Source organism: Squalius cephalus (genome assembly GCF_949319135.1).
Source record: "Squalius cephalus genome assembly, chromosome: 7".
NCBI classification, from domain to species: domain Eukaryota; kingdom Metazoa; phylum Chordata; class Actinopteri; order Cypriniformes; family Leuciscidae; genus Squalius; species Squalius cephalus.
The window spans coordinates 3,982,546-4,006,092 of record NC_137128.1 but is presented as its reverse complement, the minus strand read 5'-3'; the positions used below and the strand labels follow the sequence as shown (position 1 = coordinate 4,006,092).

General features: G+C 39.0%; 1 protein-coding gene across 3 annotated transcripts in view; it reads left to right on the top strand.

Annotated features, from left to right (window-relative positions):
• Positions 1-23,547, top strand: part of LOC307161636 (uncharacterized protein) — a 125,791-nt gene that overhangs the window by 76,218 nt on the left and 26,026 nt on the right. For 2 of the 3 annotated variants that reach the window (XM_079876498.1, XM_079876497.1), the window contains exon 2: positions 17,987-19,973. In XM_079876498.1, coding sequence (XP_079732624.1) covers positions 17,992-19,973 — 1,982 coding nt within the window. In that variant the 5' untranslated portion in view covers positions 17,987-17,991. The remainder of the gene's footprint in view (positions 1-17,986; positions 19,974-23,547) is intronic. The other variant, XM_079876496.1, reaches the window with a different exon arrangement.

Below are 23,547 nucleotides of genomic sequence, written 5' to 3'. Positions count from 1 at the left end.
GATGAATTATTACAGTGAGAACAATAATTATACACTATTCAGACTTGAGGAAATCTAAGAAGGGCTGCCATATAGTTTGAAATTGCCTATGAGATTGGAACTCCAAGGAACGTATCCTCTCCAGTTGTATGACATGAAACAATTCACATAACCAAGCTTTGAACGATGGAGAGTCTGAAGATTTCCAGTTTAGAAGTATTGTTTTTTTCGCAAGAGTCATGCCCATCAATAGAGGTCGTTGCTGCGATCTTAGAAGAGTATTCAATGTCTCAGAGGATCCAAGAATTGCGAGACCATGGTCTGGCTTTACCTCCTTTTGAAAGACTTTTGAAAAAAAATCAAATATATCAGTCCAAAAATTAAACAGTTTGTGACAAAACCAAAACATGTGTGACAAAGAACCCTCCTCTATTTTACATCTGTCGCAAACTGGAGAAATAGAATTGTATATTTTACTCAACTTCGTTTTGGAATAATACAATCTATGCACCATTTTTAACTGAATCAACCTGTGTCTCACATTTATTGAGCAATCTTGGATCTTTTTGAGACTGTCATTCCAGGTTTCATCGGACACTTCTTCATCAAAATCCCTAGTCCAGGCTTCTTTTATATGATTGGTGTTCACAGGCAGTTGGAAAGAATTAACACAGCGTGAAACCTGATGTCTAGAGCTTGGATTTACCAAAAAAGTGTCCTCAATTGTGTTAATCTCTGGTTTGTCAATAAATTGTGGAATAACCGTTTGAACAAAATGTCTCACTTGTAGATATCGAAAAAAGTCGGACCTTGGAAGATTAAATGCAGATTGCAATTGGCTAAAAGATGCAAATTTACCATCTATATAAAGGTCCCCAATAGACATCAGACCTTTACTTTTCCATTCAATAAAACCTCGGTCTAGCTGAGAGGGTCTAAACATGTGATTGTTAGCGATGGGTGTGAGGATCGAGACGTCAGATTTAAGATGTTTCCTTATTTGATTTAATATTCGTATTGAATTTTTAACTATTATATTAGTACCAATTATTTTTGTTGAGGGAGAGACTTTTGAGAAAAGTAAAACTGGGAGACAAGATGTTGTAAGAGAAAATGTCTCTATCCTAAGCCATAGATAGAGGATCAGCCACAGAGAAAGTTTCACTAGGAATACCCCTCTGCCAATATGATAGAGCCCTGGCATTTGCTGCCTAATAGTAATATTTAAACACTGGGAGCCGGTGGAGCGTTTTTAAGATTTCCACTCTGGAGGGTGGTTTCACTTTTTTGCGTTTTGAAGCCCCAAAAACGCAGTCGCCGTCTAAACGAAAGGCACATCTGATAAAATATTTTTACGTTTTCACCCCCGAGCATTCTCGTGTAAACGGCCTTAGAAAATTAGCCCATACATGACCATATTAGCCCAGTTCTGTCAACACTGCACTGGCTCCCTAATAAACATCGTATAAATTTTAAAATATTGATGATTACTTACAAAGCAATAAATGGTTTAGCTCCGCAGTACTTGAGCAAGCTCTTAACGCATTATAGTCCGTCACGTCTATTGCGATCTCAAAATTCCAGCCAGTTGATAATACTGTTACGAATTAAGTGAAATCTCTACTCAAAGAGCATTAAAACCATTCATAACAATCAACAGAGATCTAATCAACAGACTCCCTGGAGTCCCCGCTCTCACTCCCAAGGCTTCAAAACACCAAAAACACTCTTTAAAGTGAAAAAGTGAATTTATTAAACAAAAGTAAATAAGCTTCAGATGATAGCACTGTATCACACAAGTTGCAACTTACATCTCTGTCATTCTTTTTGGTGAAATGGTCCCACACACTACTTTTCTTTGCACGCTTCATCCTGGCGTCTGCCCTGCAGCCGCGGCGCTACCCATTTTCTATTATGGTTTTGTACGTTTCTTCATTCGGATCCATTTGCGATCCATTCCATTCTAAACAAACAACGCAGATTACATGCTTGTCCTTGTTACATTATTCATTAAGATAATAATTATTAAATGCACGCACAATTATCAGTGAAATTATCATGCCTTTCAACTTATGTGTGCAAAATTCAGAATAAAATGAATGTGCAGCAATTTGTACAAATAGAGTCCTACTATAGCCTACCTGTTGTAGCCATTAAATAAGCTAATTTTAGTTTCATATTTGTTAAAATATTATAATGTTATTTTTTCATCTGTTGTTGATTATGAAAAGTGAACCACACGAGTAAGATAGGATGCGCACTATTTCGAGAGAATGGAGTGGGTCAGACATGATTTTGACCACTTAATTAAGTTTTGTTTTGTAGAAAGCCTTTTTTAAGCGAATTTCGTTTTGTATAAATTGTATCTTAATTTTAATATTTTTTTATCAACCAGTTGCCTGGATTTAATAAATAAGAAGCAAATATAGCCTAGCAGACGATATAATCATGGAGGCGCCCGCGCGGTCACTTGCATTGCACGTGAACTGGAGCGCATCTCATCCTAACTTAACAAAACTCAGCGTATGCCTCACAGACATGAAATATATCTTAAGAAAGCTTGAAATGTCTTTTTAACAATTTAAAACGAAAAGAAATAGGCTACTCTCTGATTATGTAATCCATGATGTGCATTTCTCTCTATAGGCGCGTTCACTACGGAGATGGCGATTGTCAACTTGAACTTTACAGCTGTTGTTGCTGTTAATAAACAAAAAATAATAGTCCTATAATTTTATTAAACAATAAATTAAATGAAAGTGTAATTGTATTAAAAAAGCAACAAAAAAATTCCTGTTTAAGTTTTTTTATTTTTTTACCTATGCTAATTACGCATTAAATTCAGGTAGGCCACTGAGTCGCTGTCCTCAGTGCCGCAGAAAAGCGCTGAAACGGAGATGAAGGGGAACCTGTTTTTATTTTTTGGCTTTTTTTTTACTGGCCCATTCAGTTTTCTGGAGGCCCACCTACAATCAAAATCCTGGCGCCGCTAGTGCTGCCCTGGCTCTAACCTCCAGTGTTTTAGCCTGTAGCCTAGCCTTTCTGCGCCAAATGTTTTTATTGGTTTATTAAGTAGGCTACAAACAGGCGAGTTATGAAAAATTGAGTGTGAGGGATTTGTTCACTTCACACAAAAAGATCTTGGAATGAGATGGCTAACTGTAGTAGCGTTTAGTCCACTGTCTATAATAGCCTAATTTAGAGATCACCTTTTTTTTTTTTTTTTTTTTGACTACCTACAGCTTTGATCGGTTAACGTTGATACGGTCAACCATCGGTTAAACGGTCATCGGTTAACATCCCTACTTGGGAACTAACAAACAAGGCGAACTCCACGCACTCTGACTGGGACTCGCAAAGTTATTCTTACGTAAATACTCGACCTCAGCTTTCATTAACTCACGCTTGAATATCAAAATCGCTGTATGAGCTGCAACTGTCTTATGGTCTTTTTGGGAAGGCCAGTGAGGAGTCCATTACAATAATCCACCCTGCTGGTGATGAAAGCATGCACAAGTTTCTCTAAGTCTTGTATGCAAACAAAGCATCTAATTATTGCAATATTTTTCAGATGATAGTATGCTAATTTAGTTATTGCTTTGACATGGCTACTAAAACTAAGGTCTTACTCTAGTGTCACACCAAGATTCCTGACTTGATTTTTAGTTGTTTGACCCCTAGAGTGAAGGTATGCGTTCACCTTGAGAACTTCATCTTTGTTTCCAAACGCAATGACTTCAGTTTTGTCTTTGTTTAACTGAAGAAAGTTTTGACACATCCAACTGTTGACTTCATCAATGCATTGGCACAGGGAGTCAATGGGGCTGTAATCGTTAGGCGATAGGGCTAGGTAGAGCTGTGTGTCATCTGCATAGCTGTGGTAGGGCTGCACAATTAATCGAATTTCTAATCGCGATTACGATTATGGATGCCACGATTACGTAATCGTTCAAAGCCGCGATTACAAAAAAAAAAAAAAAAAAAAAAAATCCACTCTGCGTGCATTTAGAGCATGTTGTGAGAGGCAAATCACAACTACTTCAGAAAACCCAGCACAATAGGAACTACCATGCAGTGGCGTATTTGTACGCTGAAATAAAAAGTCTTTCACCTCAGAAAAACGGACGTTCCTGTCATGTCAGCCGTTATAGGCTACTGTGTTCGTAGCGCACACTCTTCAATTGCACGCGCAAATGCGGCGGCGTGCGCTGTGTATAAAGTGCAAAGGAAACTACGAGCATGCAACGTTGTTACGTTGTAAATTGGTAAGTCACAAAAGTAAAATACCAATAAATCACGTTACTGGTACGTCGTGTGTTAGCTGAGAAGGATTTGCATGCAGGGATGATTTTCATTCTATTCACCAGGAGCAGTTTCCATGTTTCATTAACAGTTCTTGTTAGTATTGTGTATCACCATGGTAACTGTCGTTTTAATATTAACCCACTGATCTATATAATGACATTCTATATAGATCAGTGTATTAACCCCAAAATGGCACTTTATTTTCACTTTGTGTTATTTTTTATATTTTAAATGACTGTGGTGGCTCATACCAACATTGTATTAACAAAAGCTAGTTTGGGACTGATATTTAATAGCTTTAGCATAGGCCTAATGTTTATTTCTTAGTAGTCTTTACTATTAGTCATATTCTTACAATATGTTAAGTAAAGGGGGACAGTGTGTGTGTTCACAATTTTTAAGCAAACATGTATAATAATATGCCTATATATATATTCAATGTAAATTGTGATAATCGTAATTAATAATCGCAATTACAATTTCAAGGGAATAATCGACAATTATGATTTTTGTCATAATCGTGCAGCCCTAAGCTGTGGTAAGCAATTTGGTTCTTTCTCATTATTTGGCTCATTGGGAGCATACAGGTTGAACAGGAGTGGCGCAAGAATTGAGCCTTGATGGACTCTGCATGTCATGGATGTCCACTCAGACTTATGGTCTCCTATACTCACATAATAACCTCTCCCATCTAAGTATGACCTGAACCATTTTAGGACTATCCCAGAAAGCCCCACCCAGTTTTCCAGCCTGTCAAGAAGTATGTTATGATCGACAGTGTCAAATGCAGCACTGAGGTCGAGTAGTACCAGCACTGATAGTTTGCCTGAATCAGTATTTAAGCGAATATCGTTTATTATCTTTATGAGCGCTGTCTCTGTGCTGTGGTGCGGTCGGAAGCCAGATTGAAAATTGTCAAAGTATCCATTCGAGCATAAGAATTTGTTCAGCTGATTGAAGACAACTTTTTCAATGATCTTGCCTATGAAAGGAAGATTTGAGATCGGCCTATAGTTGCTTAATATGGTCTTATCCAGATTGCTCTTTTTCAGGAGGGGCTTGACAACTGCAGTTTTCAGGGAGTTTGGAAAACTCCCAGAGAGAAGTGAGGCATTTACCAGTTCTAGAAGATCTGCTTCTAAACTGTTTAACACACTTTTGAAAAAAGATGTGGGGAGTGTGTCAAGAGCGCGGGTTGATGTTTTAAGGTGCTGTACGGTTTCTTCCAAAATTTTGCCATCAATTTCTTTGAAATCAGACAAAGTTAGGGTAAGTGTACCCATTAAGCCCACCAAAATCTAAGTCTAGGTTTTTTTCATAGATATTGACATAGTTTATAAGAAAAATAATTTGTTAAAATGCTAGATTAATCTCTCATTTTAAATTATATTAATTAGTTGATGTACATTTTAGAATATAAAATTAAGATAATTTAAGAATAAAGTCAGAAGTCTGGCATGGGCTTAATTGGTACTTTGGCACCATTTAAGCCCGCATGTGTTCCAAATAAGCCCACATCATCTTTGATTCACAAAATATAAAAAAAATAAATGATTTTAAAGAAGTAAAACATCAATATATTTATTCAGTGACAGGGAAGTATTAAAAAAAATCATTTTGCTAATGTTTGATTAGAGCCCTTGGTGGGATGGGTTGGTGTTAGTGGCCGGTGGTCTGGAGCCTTAAGTTGGCTTGACTGGAGTTGTAGCTGGAGTCAAGCTGGAAGTTAGACTGGGTGTATCTCGGGAGCCAAGCTGAGTTAGGGCTCCATACTCTGGGCCTCCTAGTGGGCCCCCCTAACAGTCCCAGGGGCTCAGGACTGTGGGGAATGTAGGGTCCCTCTGGGAGCTCTCCATGTCCGGAATCACAAGCGTTAACTCAGCTTGACTCCCGAATCATGCCCAGTTATACATAAAGGACTTTAGGACAAAACAGGCTCTATCTCATTTGAATGAATGTGTAATTTGTGTGTAAGTAAGGTAAGGGTAAAAGGTTAGTAAGGTAAAAGCACACAAAGACATGTTATCATTAAACACTTTCAGAAAATGTATCAAAGTTTGCAATTAAAGGGATTCCTCATTGAAACACATAAGGTGGGCTTAAATGGTACACAGTGAGTAATGTTTTCCTTTAAAAATGTAAGATATGTTAACAAATACATGCATGGAGCTTAAATATACTGTGGACTAGTATCATTGTAATTTTCATTGTCCCCACATTGAGAAATGTTAATTTTTTTTCATTCAAGGATAGCTTGTATTGACTGTAGTTTGCATGCGTTTTGTGGCACTGTACCATTTAAGCCCATCTTAAAAAAAAGTTAATTTATAAAAATAATCTTATCTACAAAACAATTTATGATGTATTTATTTGTAAAGGAATGTAAAATGAATCACAAAACATTCATTTTTTGCAGTTCACATGCTTAATTTTTTGGCAGTCTATCTTTCTGTAAGGCTAATGGTTTGACCTAGAGATTAGCTTTGAACGCAAGCTAATAAAACTCATCTTTCCATTTAACCTGTTAAGCTGCAACCCCACTTTTGAAAAATCCCAAGAAATGACATACCCAAACTGAAACAGATACAGTTCATGAACCCTTTGTACTAAAAGCACAAGTATGATCTCATTTGAAAGCTGACACCTGGCAGTTTATTGTAATATAGAATTAATTATTGTCATAATGACAAAAATTGTTATAAATAGCTTCAAAGTTTTGTAAAGTTATTAGAAATTATTTTTTATGAAACATCCTCATGAAAATAAAATTGAAGTTGGCCCTGGAGCAATCTAGAAATGCACTACAGCTAATGCCACATGTCTAAACATTTTATGTTTAAAATCTTAAGATAATAAGTCCAAAACTCTGTATTTAGTGAAATGTTTTTCAAGACCATGTCATGTGACTTTATTTTGATTTGATGCTAAAATGCTACTGATGTTTATTGCCATCTTCTAAGCATCTATCCAGTATATTGTCTTTATTGTTTTGTGGTGCAAACGAGCCCCATTCAGTCTCAGTCTCCCCCTGCACACATTCACACCTCTCCAGCCTGGTTATGGCTGTAAATATGCATTTCTTTTGTCTGCATTATAGTTACTAACGACTGGCTATTCACATGCTATTCATATGGTTTCAGTCACTAATTTCTTTTCTCAAAGTTCACCCTTACATTCTAAACTGTTTTAAATACATTTCTTGAATAAAGAAACATTTCAGTAAGCATTCAAAAAATAATAAAAAATATAACTTCTAGGTGGCAGGTGCACCTAGGGCTAGCTAGCATGTTAGCTTAGCACACCATCAATACACGACAATTTATGAGATTAAAACCATGTTTGTGCTTAAAAACTTACTTTATAAAGCAAATCGAGTATTTTAAATAATTTTCTGTGATCTAATTTGGCTTCAGATAAAAAAATCAGACAGAAAATATACTATTGTATACTGTTCTGCACAATGATAGTCTATATAGATTAGCATTACATTATAAATATAATCTATTATTAAGGAAATACCTGGCATGGATTGAAAAACACAGGTAACTCAAATATCATAGCAAACATGTTTATTGTCTTCAAAACGACTGTATCTCCATGTTACAGCCATAGTTACAGCGCGATCTGTTGTTAGCTGTGTGTGTGTTCGAGGCTTCCTGGATTGTCACATGATTATGGCACTTCTTCATGTTCTAATACTGTGCACAGGGCGGCGAGGGCGCCCTCAGGCTATTGGTATGAATTGAAAACACATTAACAGAGTATACAAACGCTCATAATGATTACATCGACGCATTTGGGTATAAATTCAATAAATATTATTCCTGTCTATAGAAATCTGATGTAAACCTATGAGAATATATCAATATTTCTCCAAATCTGCACATTTTTTAGCTAAAAGCCCGGAAGGACGTTGTTTTGTGTATCGCTGTCATGACGACGGCACGGGAGTTTTTTTATGAATGAAAGCGGCTGACGCGCATAATTCATATCAAAGGTATCGACTCATTTTTTCATTTCATAACTCCTGACACAAATTAAGAAATAACTGTCGCTATAAGTTTCTCAGAATACAATAGTGGTCAAATTCTGAAACTTGAGTCTTATATCTTTGTAATGATGTATAGTTTGTCAAGGTATAACATTAAATCTGATAGTAACTTTGAACTATTTATAAAAAAAAACGCTTCAGTGCGCCCGCGCTCTGGCAACGGTTAACAGGTTAAAGGAAAATGATATAAAATGATAAAGTACTATTTGTTCATACACAAAAAACAATACATTTATCTCTTATTTGACATAATATCAATGTAGTTACCAAAGAAATGGCTGAAAATTGCTGAAATGTGTTGATTTCTGAAGGGTCCCGAAACACCAAAGTTTTGGGGTGACTTTGTGTGAGGTCCCCTGAGACAGCATGCACATGGGTGGGGCTAACTCAACATTGTCAAATGTAATTGGTATGCAATTAAAAATGCCAGGGAAGTAACAAATCACTGAATTGGTTAAAATAATAAGCAGCATAAAATATTTTTTTCTCTTTTTTTAATTTGACTTCAGAGTTGAAAGTGGGCTTAAAGGGTACATGGGCTTAATGGGTACACTTACCCTACTACTTGTTCAGGTGGTCTGATCTGTCTGACCCCAGAGCAACTCAGGGATGTGCTGATCACCTTTCTGATATTATTGATTTTCTCAGAGAAGAAAGAAGCAAACTCACTGCACTTGCTGTCTGAGAGCATTTCACTGGCAATCTGGCTTGGGGGGTTTGTCAGTCTCTCTACAGTAGCAAAAAGAGTGCGTGTGTTGTTTAAATTGCAGTTTATAATATTTGAACAGAAAGTCTGTCTAGCTTTGCCTACTTCCATATTGAAAGCATGAATGCTGTCTTTGTAGATGTTATAATGGACTACAAGTTTTGTCTTCTGCCACATGCACTCTGCTTTTCTGCATTGTCTTCTCATATTTTGCACTGCTGTTGAGTTTCTCCAAGGTGCTTTTTGTCTGCCACTCTTCTTCCTGACTTTAACAGGAGCAATATCATCAATTACACTTTTAACTTTTGAGTTAAGAGTCAAGGAGAAAATCAACAGAGTCGGCAGATATGCTTGGTGTTAAGGATATAGCCTTCATAAATAGTACACTAGTGTTCTCATTTAACCCTCTGGGGTCTGAGCTGTTTTCTGGGCCCTGGAGGTGTTCTGACATGCTCTGACATTTGCTTATTTCTGTTACTTGTGACATTTTCATGGCTAAAGTCTAATTACACTGTATTCAGCACAAACTCTGCTACAATAATATATCACAAGCATGTATGTAAAAGTTTGTAGTTTTGAGATAATGACATTTATGCGTGGTTTGTGAAAATACAAAAAAAAAAATTCTCACTGAAATAAGGCCATGAAACCCATACTGATTATTTCTTCACAAGACTTTTGAAAATTGTATGATGTAGCTTAGAATATTTGCTCTAAAACGATGTGAAAATCACCCTGACTGCTCATTCAGATAAGACAATATATTGATTTAAAATTTTTACGACGTGTTTTGTGCCACAAAGCTTTATGCGGGAGCTCATTAATATGTAAGCTTTTCACACCTGAGAAAGACAAAGACCCTCCTCTAACTGCCCTATTAGGAGCTATCAGGCCCTATCATTCTGAGCAACCTTGCACAAACAATGAGGAGATTTAAAAAAGAATGGCTTTTAGATTGTTTGATTAATTTACAACACAACATAATCCAAAGATAACCAATGATCCAAAGACAGAGACCTTTGTGCCATTCCTAAAAACATTGTACATACCTTTCATTTCCAAGGTGTTTGATTTTCACTTTACCATGTTCATGTACAGAGACCCGTGTGAATGTTGAAGTCAGCAGGACTCAGTGGCATCTGGGCCCTGAAAAAAAAAAAAAAAGTGAACATACTGATATCAAGAGAAAGGCCTGCACGATTTTGGGAATACATTTTAGATTTTTCTGGTTAAAATTGCTTTTTAAAATTCACAGAATACACACACACACACACACACACACACACAAAAATGTTTCCAACAATAATATAATGAACACCAGGTTTGTTGTGCCTTGTAGGCATAGGCTATGGGCAGTGCTGCATAAAATAATACTAACAATAACCATAGCAGCCTATAATTCTTCCAAAATATAACAACTAAGCTAGAGAAAAATATATTGATTATCATGTTACTTCAAATGTTTCCATTCGTTATGATGATATGAAATGAGATAAAAGTAAAAACACGAAGCCGTTTGGTGCGTTTTGCTTTTCGAATGTATCAAATATGATACATTCAAACGCGATCGCGCTCAAATATAAAACATTATGGTTACCATATACATTTCTACGTTTGAGCAGATATCCACAAACACAGTAACAGTAAACACGGGTCTAAATATTATAATATTCACCATATATCTAGCAACAGTTCAACTGCAATGTGAAATTTATGCAACAATAACAAACTAATATGTAAGAATTTCTTACCTTACATATTTCTTGTCTTCAAATCGCATTCTTCTTCTTCTGAGGTAGCCTAAATCCAATGTAAGCTCACGGCGCGTCTTTGAAACTCGACAAAAAGCAGAGACTTGTGAAGTGTTTTGGTGTTTTGTTTTTGAGGTAATGAGCACGATCGCGTTCCATGTGGAGATTTGCATGTGAATCTCTTTTGCGCGAGTGGGCGTGTTCAAATTAAAAGTAATTAGGAAGCGTTTGAGAAGCTGGACATTTTGTTGGTTTTATACAAATTACTTAAACAGAATATTTGTTTTCAGTTTGAATCCGATCATTTAAAAGTACACACTTAAATGTTTATAAAGGTATATGGCTCATAAATGTGTGACAAGTATTCGCTGAGTTTTGTTTCAGTTTATAGACGTGCTCAAGAAAAAAAAGTTCACCGCGACGGAGAGGCAGAACGCACACCCTGTTTATTTTCTTTATTTTACAAAAGCACAATGTTTTGATTTGATTGTAAGTGGAGACATACAAAAGTAGAAATATCACAGATTCTTTTTTTATATTTATTTTTTCTGTATGACCATAAATGACGGAGTAATTTAAGTTTTGGTTCTACAATGTGAAGAAAATCCAGCAAAACGCGCGAGCGCGTTTGCCGACCTCAGAGGGTTAAGGAATTCATAAATAGTACACTAGTGTTCTCATTTAAGCATCTCTTCTTGACAGACACAGATCTAGCTTCAGTGGCAGGAGAGATCAATACATCAAAGAAAATACAGAAATGATTGGGCAGTGCTACATCCTTAATAACAATCGATGAAATGTTTAGACCCTTACTGATAAGTAAATCTAGAGTGTGCCCACGATTGTGTGTCGGTCCATGTACATGCTGAGTCAGATCAAAAGTTTTTAAAACAGTTTTTAACAGATATTCGAAAGGTAATGCCCTAATGATATTTGCTTACATTGATAGATATCTTTAAAAAGAGCAGCTAGACCCCCACCTCTCTTAACAGCTCTGCAGACACTCATAAAAGTAAAGTTAGGAGGGGATGTTTCATTGAGGACTGTTGCACTGCAGCTGTCTTCTAGCCAGGTTTCATTTAGAAGCATAAAATCCAGGTTGTTTGTGGTTAAGTTGTTGACTAGAAGTGATTTATTTTTAAGTGAGCATATGTTTAAAAGTGCTAACTTAACAGTCTTACTTTTTGTCCCCACAGCAATCTTTGAGGTGTGATAGGCACCAGATTAGTTGGGTTTGCTGTACGGCTATTAAAGGCCTTAGACTTTCTATCTTGTAATAGAACAGCAATAGAGAAAGATACAGGCACACTGGGTTCCCGCTTGTTCTGTAAACATTTGAGAAAGTTACTGTTATCATAGCAGGGACCCAACACATATCACTGAGAGCTGGTATCAGTTGTTTTTGGTTCACCTCGAGCAGATGGAGGAGGGTGTGGGCCCTGGCGTTGTGGCAGAGGCCGAAGAGCTCTCACAGGTGGGGGAGGGCGAGCTGCCACAGGCTTTGGTGGTTGTGGTGCCTGCCGTTTTTTGGTTGGTATCTGGGGGCTTGCAGCAAAAGACTGGGATAGTTTGGTTCCAGCATACACCAGTTCTTCCATTTTCTGTGAGAAGCACAGAAGTGGAGATGCTGGAGAGGGGGATAAAGTGTCTGGTGAGAGGGGCTGTTGCTCTGGTGTTATCGGAGGCGTGAGTTATCTGTGGTGAGCTCTGTGGGCAGGGCTCAGCTGAGATTGTGTCCGTGAGCAGAGGTTGTTGTAGCGGAGTGGTGTTAGCATTGTCCTTGTGTTATATGTCAACCGCATGTCCATTCTGCTGCTGAAGTGAAGTCCTGGGATTTCATACTGTGTCCAGGTGTGTGTGTGTGCCGTTCAGATTGAGTGAATTGGCACACACTGCAGAAGGATGATGGAGGGAGAAGTAGGCCTAGATATTGTCCTTTAGCACTCTTGAACCAAGTTTGTTTGAGTGGTGTCTGCTCAACCTTGAGCGCCAGTTAGCATCAGTGTTAGCTACTGGCTGATTCAGTCTGTATTCGATCACATTCATTGCGTTTGGGGATTCCTCATTTACATTCATTAGTACTTTAAATCTGTTCTCAAGATGTATAGGCGGTGGTAGGAGACCAGTGTTTGCAATCCTTGTCAGAGCCGAATCTGGGGTAGAGGATGCTACTGCAGCAATATGTGATGCTCGTGACAATCTGGTGTCTCGAGTGCCTTTGGGTCTCGCTCCCTGTTTGTGCCATCGATTTGTAAGTCGCTCGGCTTGTTTCTCTACCTGTCGAGGAGCACTAGTTTCATGGGACTCACTGGCTATATGCTGAAGGTGTCCAAGACGAAGCTCTGTTGTGTGCTCCATCTGGTTTGGTGGTCCCGTAAGTAACTTTGTTTCAAGAACTGCAGTCCTTTGTAAAAGTCTGTGGCAGTTAGTGCAGCAAGTAGATTCTTGAACCAGAAGAGGCGTTTTCTCTCTTATCCGTATGAATGTAGGCTGTTGTGTTTTCCTTACAAGTGAACGCGGTGCGTTGGCGCCTCAATGTCACGGTTATTATATTGTCTGCTATATCTGCTTTTTATTTATTAAATACATGCAATTGGTTGATAAAACATTTATTAAAATTAAGATACAATTTGTACAAAACGAAATTTACTTAAAAGAAAGGCTTTCTAAAAAGCAAAACTTAAGTGGTAAAAATCATGTCTGACGATTTACAAAACAAAACTTGCATTGGTAGGCTACTTGGCAAAGAATCAAATACAGTTGGAAACGACGTAGACCATTAATGACACAGACTGTTAACAATTGTTTTTAATTAGTATTTAAACATTCTCTATGATAAAAAAATGTTTGTAAAAAATATTTTAATAACACGGTTTTGGCGGTTATAGAGTTCTAATGACGGTGTTCAACTATAACCGTGTGTCTCACGGTTATATACTAACCGTCACACCCCTACTGTTGCTTTAATTTCCTATTACATTGGAAGCCACATTTATGTTCTATGTGTGGAAAGAGTTTTTCTACATTGTTCAAAGCGCTATATAAATGAAGATGACTTGACTTGACAAAATTACACACAAAAACGCACACCAACACATTGCGGCTATTGAGCCTTCATCAGGGTGTGGGTAGCAAACACACTCAGAGTCCTTTTAAGCAGCAATTAGTTAGTCATGTGACAATCACCTGGTTACGTAATATAGAATAGTCAAAAATCACAATATAGAAGAAATTATTAGATAAATAGCGAAGACATATCTCACCAAAACATCCACACAAAAAAGACACAATATAATAACAATGCACTAAAGTGTAACAAAACAACTGGTGAGGGAGGCACTTGTTCTTGAGAAGCTGAAGAGGCTTGATGTCTCTAAAGCCATAGGATTAGATTCGATTCCATCTAGAATCGTGAGGGATGCCGCTGAGATCATTACTCCGAGCATTACTATAAACAGGTCAATAAGAACAAGGATACTTTCCCAATGACCTCAAGATTGCCAGAGTGATTCAATTATATAAGAAAGGGAGTAAACTAGACCCTGGTAATTATAGACCTGTCTCAATTCTCGGTTGTCTGTCAAAGATAATTGAAGGGATCATTTTTGGGCTGATTGATAATTACTTAAAATCACAAAACCTACTTCATGAGTTCCAGTCTGGCTTTCGTAAATCACACACTACAGATTCCTGTTTACTGTTTCTAACTGACTATATAAAAAAGGAGGTAGATAATGGAAACTTCTGTGGCATGGTCATGTTAGACTTACAAAAAGCCTTTGACACATTCGACCATTGTGTTTTAAGTCAAGTCAAGTCACCTTCATTTATATAGCGCTTTTAACAGTATGGATTGTTTCAAAGCAGCTTTACAGTGATAATAGAAATTAGCGTAACAGTAAAGTTGCGAAGATCATTAGTCATTAACTCAGGGGCCGCTTACACGACACTGTTCTAACAGAAAACCCTTAACGCGTTCCGGCCGCCCATCCACACAAAAAGTGCCTGGTGTCTCCAGAACAGACTCCCTGAAATAGGTTCAAAAGAGCAAACAATCCGTTTTCTCTGCGCTAACCTCAAAAACGCAGATGGCGCGCACATGCGCATCACGTGTTTGGTCGATAAGTATGCACGTTTGAATATATATGTGCGCAGACGTGTAGTCCTTCACAGATCAACCCTCAACAAACTACTTGTTGGGCCTTAATTTTTAATTCAGAAATTGTCACGTCTGCGTAGCCACGCAAACCAAAATGATCCCGACACCGTTTTATCTGTATAGAGGTAAAGGGAAGGAGGCCTTCACAGGGGAGAGACTAGTTGACACTTCAGGACTGCGTTGTCTTTGTGTCCTGGCGCTGGTCCTTCATCAGGTCTGGATACGGCCTGGATCCGGCGGACAGCGGTAAACCTCGGGATAAACAGAGAGACTAATATTAGCATATACGGCATCCTTTTTATGATGTACCAAGTACATCAGGATTTATGGGAAGTGTTCCCGGTCCTTATTCTTTAAGTGAATAAGACTTAATATTTAGTTGCAAATCCTTTGCTTGCAATAACTGCATCAAGCCTGTGACCCATTGACATCACCAAACTTCTGCAGTCTTCTTTTGTAATGGTTTTCCAGGCTTTCACCGGGGCCTTTTTCAGTTGTTATTTGTTTTGGGGGGTTACTCCCTTCAGTCTCTTTTTTTTTTTTTTTTTTTGCAGGTAAAATGCATGCTCTATAGTAGTGGTCGACCGATATATCGCCGAGGCTGATATATCGGCTGATATTTGGAATTTTTTAGATATCGGCATCGGTTGATAAATCTTTCCGTTTGGCCGATATATTTCAAAACAATTTGTGACTGTGCATTAGCGCTTTTTTCCACTGACGCGAACAGAGCGAGCGTGAATGAACTGAATACACTCGCTCTGCTCCGCCCAGCAACATAAGACAAGCCACTCAGAAGTGAAGCAGACATCTGACAGACACAGTAAATGACCATTCGCATTCGCTTTCTACTGTGAAAAGCGTGCTTTTTCTGTGTTACACACAAAAACACTCCGGCGTGCAGCAGAGTCTATTCAAACAGTACCGTGATATGTCAGATCCGCAGCCCAGCGGTAGCTCCAGTGGGGGTCACAGATGCGATGTAAACGAATTCAAACAAAACTGAAAACATTTTACCTCACAAACAGTCAAAAATCCTGTGACTGGCTGCTCCTCAGATATGCGCGTTGTTCTCGGGTTACATTTAAACTAGACGCTGTTTTCCAACGGACTCGCGTGCACGGAAAAGCTGGGCCGCGTGCATTACAGATCAGTGGTCGCGTGAGGTGGATGAGAGGAGAACACTATGTAATAATATTACGTTTGAAAATAAAACTTTGAAAATGTTATTCACTATCTACTGTATTTATTTATCCATGATTGGCGTAATATCGTGTGTAGTATACATTTTCATATGTTCATGTATGTCATGCAAATACATGTGACGGCTTGCAACGTTTTAAAGAAACAAACAAGCAAAACTAAACACATAAATCATTATTAAATATACTTGAAGTAAAACAACCTGTTTAAAGTAAATAGTGTAAATAAACTATGTGAGATTTATATTTAACTATGTATTGTACATAAAATGTATGTAATTTCACATACTATTTTGTCATTAATTTATGAATATTGTTTCGATTGGTTCATTAATGATAAATGTTATTTGTAACCTGCAGTAAGCAGCAGTAATTATTTATGTGACTGAAAACATGACTGTAAATATTAAAGCAGACAAGAAGCTGCACTAAAACTTTATTTATTGAAGTGTACCTTACCTTTTTGTTTAGGCTACATTTTAATTTCTTAGTAAATATTTTTTATTGCAAAAATAATTTTGCATAAATAGTATGTACAATAAATGTTCATTTAGTTTCACCAATATTCTTTATGTCTCTCATTTACTGTATTATATGTATTGTATCGGCCTCATATCGGCCAATCGGCCAGATTGCTTTCTCAATATCGGCATCGGCATCTACCATTAAAAATCCCATATCGGTCGACCACTACTCTATAGGGTTTAAGTCTGGAGATATACTTGGCCAGTCTAAAACTTTCCACTTCTTGACCCTGATGAACTCCTTTGTTGTTTTGGCACTGTGTTTTGGGTCATTATCTTGCTGCATGATGAAAGATCTCCCAATCAGTTTGGTTGCATCTTTCTGTAAATTGGCAGACAAAACACTTCTGAGTTCATTTTGCTGCTGCCGCCATCATGTGTTACATCATCAGTGAAGATTAATGAGCCCGTCCCAGAAGAAGCCATGCAAGCCCAAGCCATGGCATTACCTCCACCGTGTTTCACAGATGAGCTTGTGTGTTTAGGGTCATGAGCAGATCCTATTTTCTCTCCAAACTTTAGCCTTTCCATCACTTTGGTAAAGGTTAATCTCAGGACATTCCAAATGGTTGTACTGGCTATGGCCAATGTTTGTGCAATGGCTCTGATTGATTTTCCATCTTCTCTCAGCTTCACAATTGCTTGTTTTTCACCCATAGACAGCTCTCTGGTTTTCATGTTGGTTACACGTCTAACTATAAATGCAGTCTGCACAGGCAAAATCAAAATCTGAAACTGAGCGCAGACATTCAGTGCTATTTATTGTTTGAATAATCAATGTAATAGGACACACCAGGGCAACAAAACACACCTGCCAGTCACATGTTCCAATACTTTTGGTCACATGAGCAATGGTTGGGTTCAAACAAAAGGTTATATCTTCTAAGTTGTGTATCAGATCCAGATGAAAATATCTGGAAATAAAAGCTGAAATGTTGATCTCTTCCGTCATATTCATCTTTTGATGTCAAACCCAAATATTTTCAGTCTACAGAAAAATGAAAGGAATTGCCACTGTTCCAATACTTTTGGAGGGGACTGTATATCTCCAGATGATAATAGGCAGATGCAAATTATCAATTCAATTTTGACGCCAACTTTTCCACCTCTTCACAATCATGGAAAGTTTCAAGGACATGTAATCAATTTATAAAAAGGCATTAAATTATCATAATATTTTATAGCAGTTGTCCACTTTCTACCATTACATCAGGGCTCACTTTCATGTCTTTTCACTTTATATTTCTCTCGGTTAATTATTTTGATGTACTGAAAATTAAATTGAATATTTTTTTTTCTTTCATGTCAGACCTGATGGAAGTGAAGGAGGAGAGTGAAGAACTGAGTGAAGTGAAGGAGGAGAGTGAAGAACTGAGTGAAGTGAAGGAGGAGAGTGATGAACTGATGGAAGTGAAGGAGGAGAGTGAAGAACTGAGTGAAGTGAAGGAGCAGAGTGAAGAACTGAGTGAAGTGAAGGAGGAGAGTGAAGAACTGAGTGAAGTGAAGGAGGAGAGTGATGAACTGATGGAAGTGAAGGAGGAGAGTGATGAACTGATGGAAGTGAAGGAGGAGTGTGAAGAACTGAGTGAAGTGAAGGAGGAGAGTGAAGAACTGAGTGAAGTGAAGGAGGAGAGTGAAGAACTGACATTTTTAAAGGAAATAAGAGCCAAGAAATCTTTCACCTGCACTCAGTGTGGAAAGAGTTTCACAAGCAAACAAAATCTTGAGAATCACATGAGGATCCACACCGGAGAGAAGCCGTTCTCATGTGATCAATGCGGGAAGAGTTTCAAAGACAGAGCAAATCGTAATCAACACATGAGGATCCACACCGGAGAGAAGCCGTTCTCATGCGATCAATGCGGGAAGGGTTTCAGTCAATCATCATACCTTAATGTTCACATGAGGATCCACACTGGAGAGAAGCCGTTCTCATGTGATCAATGCGGGAAGAGTTTCAAAGACAGAGCAAATTGTAATCAACACATGAGGATCCACACTGGAGAAAAGCCGTTCTCATGTGATCACTGCGACAAAACATTTCTTAGGGCATCAGTCCTGAAGACACACTTGAAAGTTCATACGAAGGAGAAGCCACATTTATGTTCTGTGTGTGGAAAGAGTTTTTCACTTCTGCTGTATTTACACGCACATCAGAAAATTCACACTGGTGTCAGAGAGTACATGTGCTTTGAGTGTGAGAAGACTTTTACTACAGCAAACAGTTTAAAACTGCACCAGAGAATTCACACTGGAGAAAAACCTTACAAGTGTTCACACTGTGACAAGAGATTCAATCAGCCATCATCTCTGAAAACACATGAGAGGATCCACACTGGAGAAAAACCTTACAAGTGTTCACACTGTGACAAGAGATTCAGTCAGCCATCAAATCTGAAAACACATGAGATGATCCACACTGGAGAACAACGTTACAAGTGTTCACACTGCGACAAAAGATTCAATCAGCCATCAACTCTGAAAACACATGAGATGATCCACACTGGAGAACAACCTTACAAGTGTTCACACTGTGACAAGAGATTCAATCAGCCATCAAATCTGAAAACGCATGAGATGATCCACACTGGAGAACAACCTTACAAGTGTTCACACTGCGACAAGAGATTCAGTCAGCCATCAACTCTGAAAACACATGAGATGATCCACACTGGAGAACAACCTTACAAGTGTTCACACTGCGACAAGAGATTCAGTCAGCCATCATCTCTGAAAACACATGAGAGGATCCACTCTGGAGAACAACCTTACAAGTGTTCACACTGTGACAAGAGATTCAATCTGTCAGCAAATCTGAAAACACATGAGATGATCCACACTGGAGAACAACCTTACAAGTGTTCACACTGTGACAAGAGATTCAGTCATTCAGCACATCTGAAAACACATGAGAGGATCCACACTGGAGAAAAACCTTACAAGTGTTCACACTGTGACAAGAGATTCAGTCATTCATCATCTCTGAAAACACATGAGAGGATCCACACTGGAGAGAAACCTTACAAGTGTTCACACTGTGACCAGAGATTCAGTCGATCAGAACATCTGAAAACACATGAGATGATCCACACTGCAGAAAAACCTTACAAGTGTTCACACTGTGACCAGAGATTCAGTCAGTCAGTACATCTGAAAACACATGAGATGATCCACACTGGAGAGAAGCCGCACACGTGTGATCAGTGTGGAAAGAGTTTCACTATTAAAAGTCGCTTGAATCTACACATGAAGATCCATGCAGTGGAGAAACCACTTAAGCACAGTCTGAGATCACAGTAAGTAGTTTATTTTCGTGTGCTGAGCAACAAAGTCTCTTCTGTGTAAGTTAGCCACACATCACCATATAGCCAAATCTCTCCTCTCCACCTATAGCCGGTGTGATGAGCACAGGACACTTTGTTGATTGATATCTATTAACTTGTTCAACCAACAGGAATGTCTAATTTGTCAGTTCAGATCAATGCAAAAAAACACAAATTCGTGTGTGGCGCTCATGTAAAGCAGAAATACAGCACTATACAGGGCTCTAGACTGCGAGTAAATGGTCTCATTTTGCGACCTTTTTTTCCTGGCACACGGCAAACGAAAGCAGAATGAAACCACGCTACTTGTTTGAGCTGTGCAGCGCAAAGTTTTTCAGCTCAGAGCAATACTAGACAGCGGTTTACTCGTGGGCCGATCTCGATCACGCAACACCATTACTACACAGAGCTGGCAGATTCATGCTACTGCTAACCCGGACGTCGAGGTCACTTCAGTGATTTGGGAAAAGCATGTAAAAGTCCTGGCAGTAAGCGATGCATAAGGATGTAGTGTAACGACGAATTATTGTTTTTTTCCGAAGTGTTGACAACTTAGTGTTAACTAATAATTGTTGCAAACTGGTACAACAAACAAAATATTACTGGAACTGGGCGTCGTTACACTACATACTTATGCATCGCTTTCTGCCAGGACTCTTTCAAGAGATCTGATGCCATCACTAGGCTGATTTAAGAATTGAATTTAGGCTGCTATATTTAACAGTGAGTTAATTTCATTCAGGTGTGAGGATGGTGGATCAGGAAAGACAGGGGAAGGCAACAGGTAGGTCTAACATTAGGTGGAAGTGTAGGGGAGCCACTTGATACCAACAGATTAATTTCTTAATATTATTAATATGGAAAAAGTAATATGGAAAATCTATTACATAATGTTTGTTTGACAATATGTCTTAGTGGAGAAGAACACAGGCATCAAGTACAGATGAGACCAGTGATGACATCAGGTAGGAGTTCTATTAGTTAGACCACACAAAACTAAATGTCCAGTATGGTCTGAAGTTCTGTTGACCAACCTATTCACTGTCCTTTTTGGGTAAAAAAATAGTGCAGACAGAGATGGAAAGCCACTCACCACTGAGGAGGAATTGGAGGATAATGTGGAAAATAGAGGTGAAGATGAGGTTTACATTTAGTCATTTAGCAGACGCTTTTATCCAAAGTGACTTACAACTGAGGACTAAAGCAAGCAAGTCATCGTGAAGAGGCAAAAAACTATGCTAGAAGTGCTCCAAAATACAAAGTTCAGGCATTGCTCAGAGTAGGTGGAAGAGAATGTGGAACATTGAGGTGAAGAGGAGAGGGAGGTGGAAATGGAACAGAGAGGTGAAGAGGAGAGAGCTGAGACAAGGCCTTACTCAAAAGATCCATCTGACTGGCCACCACCACACCAGATTGGGGACTCATTTAGGCATTGTATGGTTGAGAATGGCCCACAGAAATGTCCTGATGGGCCGTATCCAAGATCAGACAAGAGTAGACAGTGTTTTTCCAAAGCATACTGTTTTTGTTCAATGTAATGGAGAAAAAGTGCAGTGGGATTGGTTACTGTACTCCAAAAGGACAAATAAAGTGTATTGTTTTGCGTGTAAGCTTTTTGGTGGAGCTAGAGTTGTTGACACGCTTTGTGGTGGGGTACAATAACTTTCAGTGTCTTTCAAAAAATGCTGCAGCATCATGAAATCAGTGTTGATCACATAAATGCTTGCAACTGAAGGGGAAGAATGCTAAGTTAGGAGATCCTAAAAATGGAACTTTCCTGGGTGTCCTTGATGTCATAGCACAATATGTTGTCACACTAGCAGAGCATCTTGGAAAGGTAGCCTCTAAAGAAACCACAGGATATCTTTCCTGGTGCACTCAAAATTAATTTTTAGATTCAATTTCTGAATGTGTACTAGGTCAAATTTGTGCCCAGCTCAAAGCCTCCAAGTACTTTGAAGTGGAGTTGGATTGCACACCTGACATTTCAAAGCAGGAGCTGGCCTCCGTAATAATCCTGTATGTTCATACAGACGACAACAAGAATGCCACCATCAATGAGTCTTTTGTTGGCTTCACAGTCGTGAAGGACACAACTGGTAAAGGCCTCACAGAAACACTGACTGGGGTGCTGGATAACCTTGGGTTGGAGTTGGCTAACTGTAGGGGCAGAGCTATGACAATGGCTCAAATATGAGGGGTACACAAGGGTGTGCAAGCATTGGTGCAGCAGAAGTGTCCAGAGTAGAGGTCTGCTACCCGACCCGAGCCCGACGGGTCCCGAAAAGCTCACGGGTTTCGGGTCAGGTTCGGGTTAATGTTTAATGAATAGCCTTGGGTTCGGGTCAGGTTCGGGTTTATAACTTAGTAAAACTGTATAGGCTTATACATATACAGTGGGGAGAACAAGTATTTGATACTCTGCCGATTTTGCAGGTTTTCCTGAAGTCTGTAATTTTTATCATAGGTACTCTTCAACTGTGAGAGATGGAATCTAAAACAAAAATCCAGAAAATCACATTGTATGATTTTTAAATAATTAATTTGCGTTTTATTGCATGACATAAGTATTTGATCACCTTCTAACCAGTAAGAATTCCGGCTCTCACAGACCTGTTAGTTTTTCTTTAAGAAGCCCTCCTGTTCTCCACTCATTACCTGTATTAACTGCACCTGTTTGAACTTGTTACCTGTATAAAAGACACCTGTCCACACACTCAAACAAACAGACCAGAGAGCTGTGTAAGGATATCAGGGATAAAATTGTAGACCTGCACAAGGCTGGGATGGGCTACAGGACAATAGGCAAGCAGCTTGGTGAGAAGGCAACAACTGTTGGCGCAGTTATTAGAATATGGAAGAAGTTCAAGATGATGGTCAATCTCCCTCGGTCTGGGGCACCATTCAAGATCTCACCTCGTTGGGCATCAATGATCATGAGGAAGGTGAGGGATCAGCCCAGAACTACACGACAGGACCTGGTCAATGACCTGAAGAGAGCTGGGACCACAGTCTCAAAGAAAACCATTAGTAACACACTACGCCATCATGGATTAAAATCCTGCAGCGCACGCAAGGTCCCCCTGCTCAAGCCAGCGCATGTCCAGGCCTGTCTGAAGTTTGCCAATGACCATCTGGATGATCCAGAGGAGGAATGGGAGAAGGTCATGTTGTCTGATGAGACAAAAAAAGAGCTTTTTGGTCTAAACTCCACTCGCCGTGTTTGGAGGAAGAAGGATGAGTACAACCCCAAGAACACCATCCCAACCGTGAAGCATGGAGGTGGAAACATCATTCTTTGGGGATGCTTTTCTGCAAAGGGGACAGGACAACTGCACCGTATTGAGGGGAGGATGGACGGAGCCATGTATCGTGAGATCTTGGTCAACAACCTCCTTCCCTCAGTAAGAGCATTGAAGATGGGTCATGGCTGGATCTTCCAGCATGACAACGACCCGAAACACACAGCCAGGGCAACTAAGGAGTGGCTCCGTAAGAAGCATCTCAAGGTCCTGGAGTGGCCTAGCCAGTCTCCAGACCTGAACCC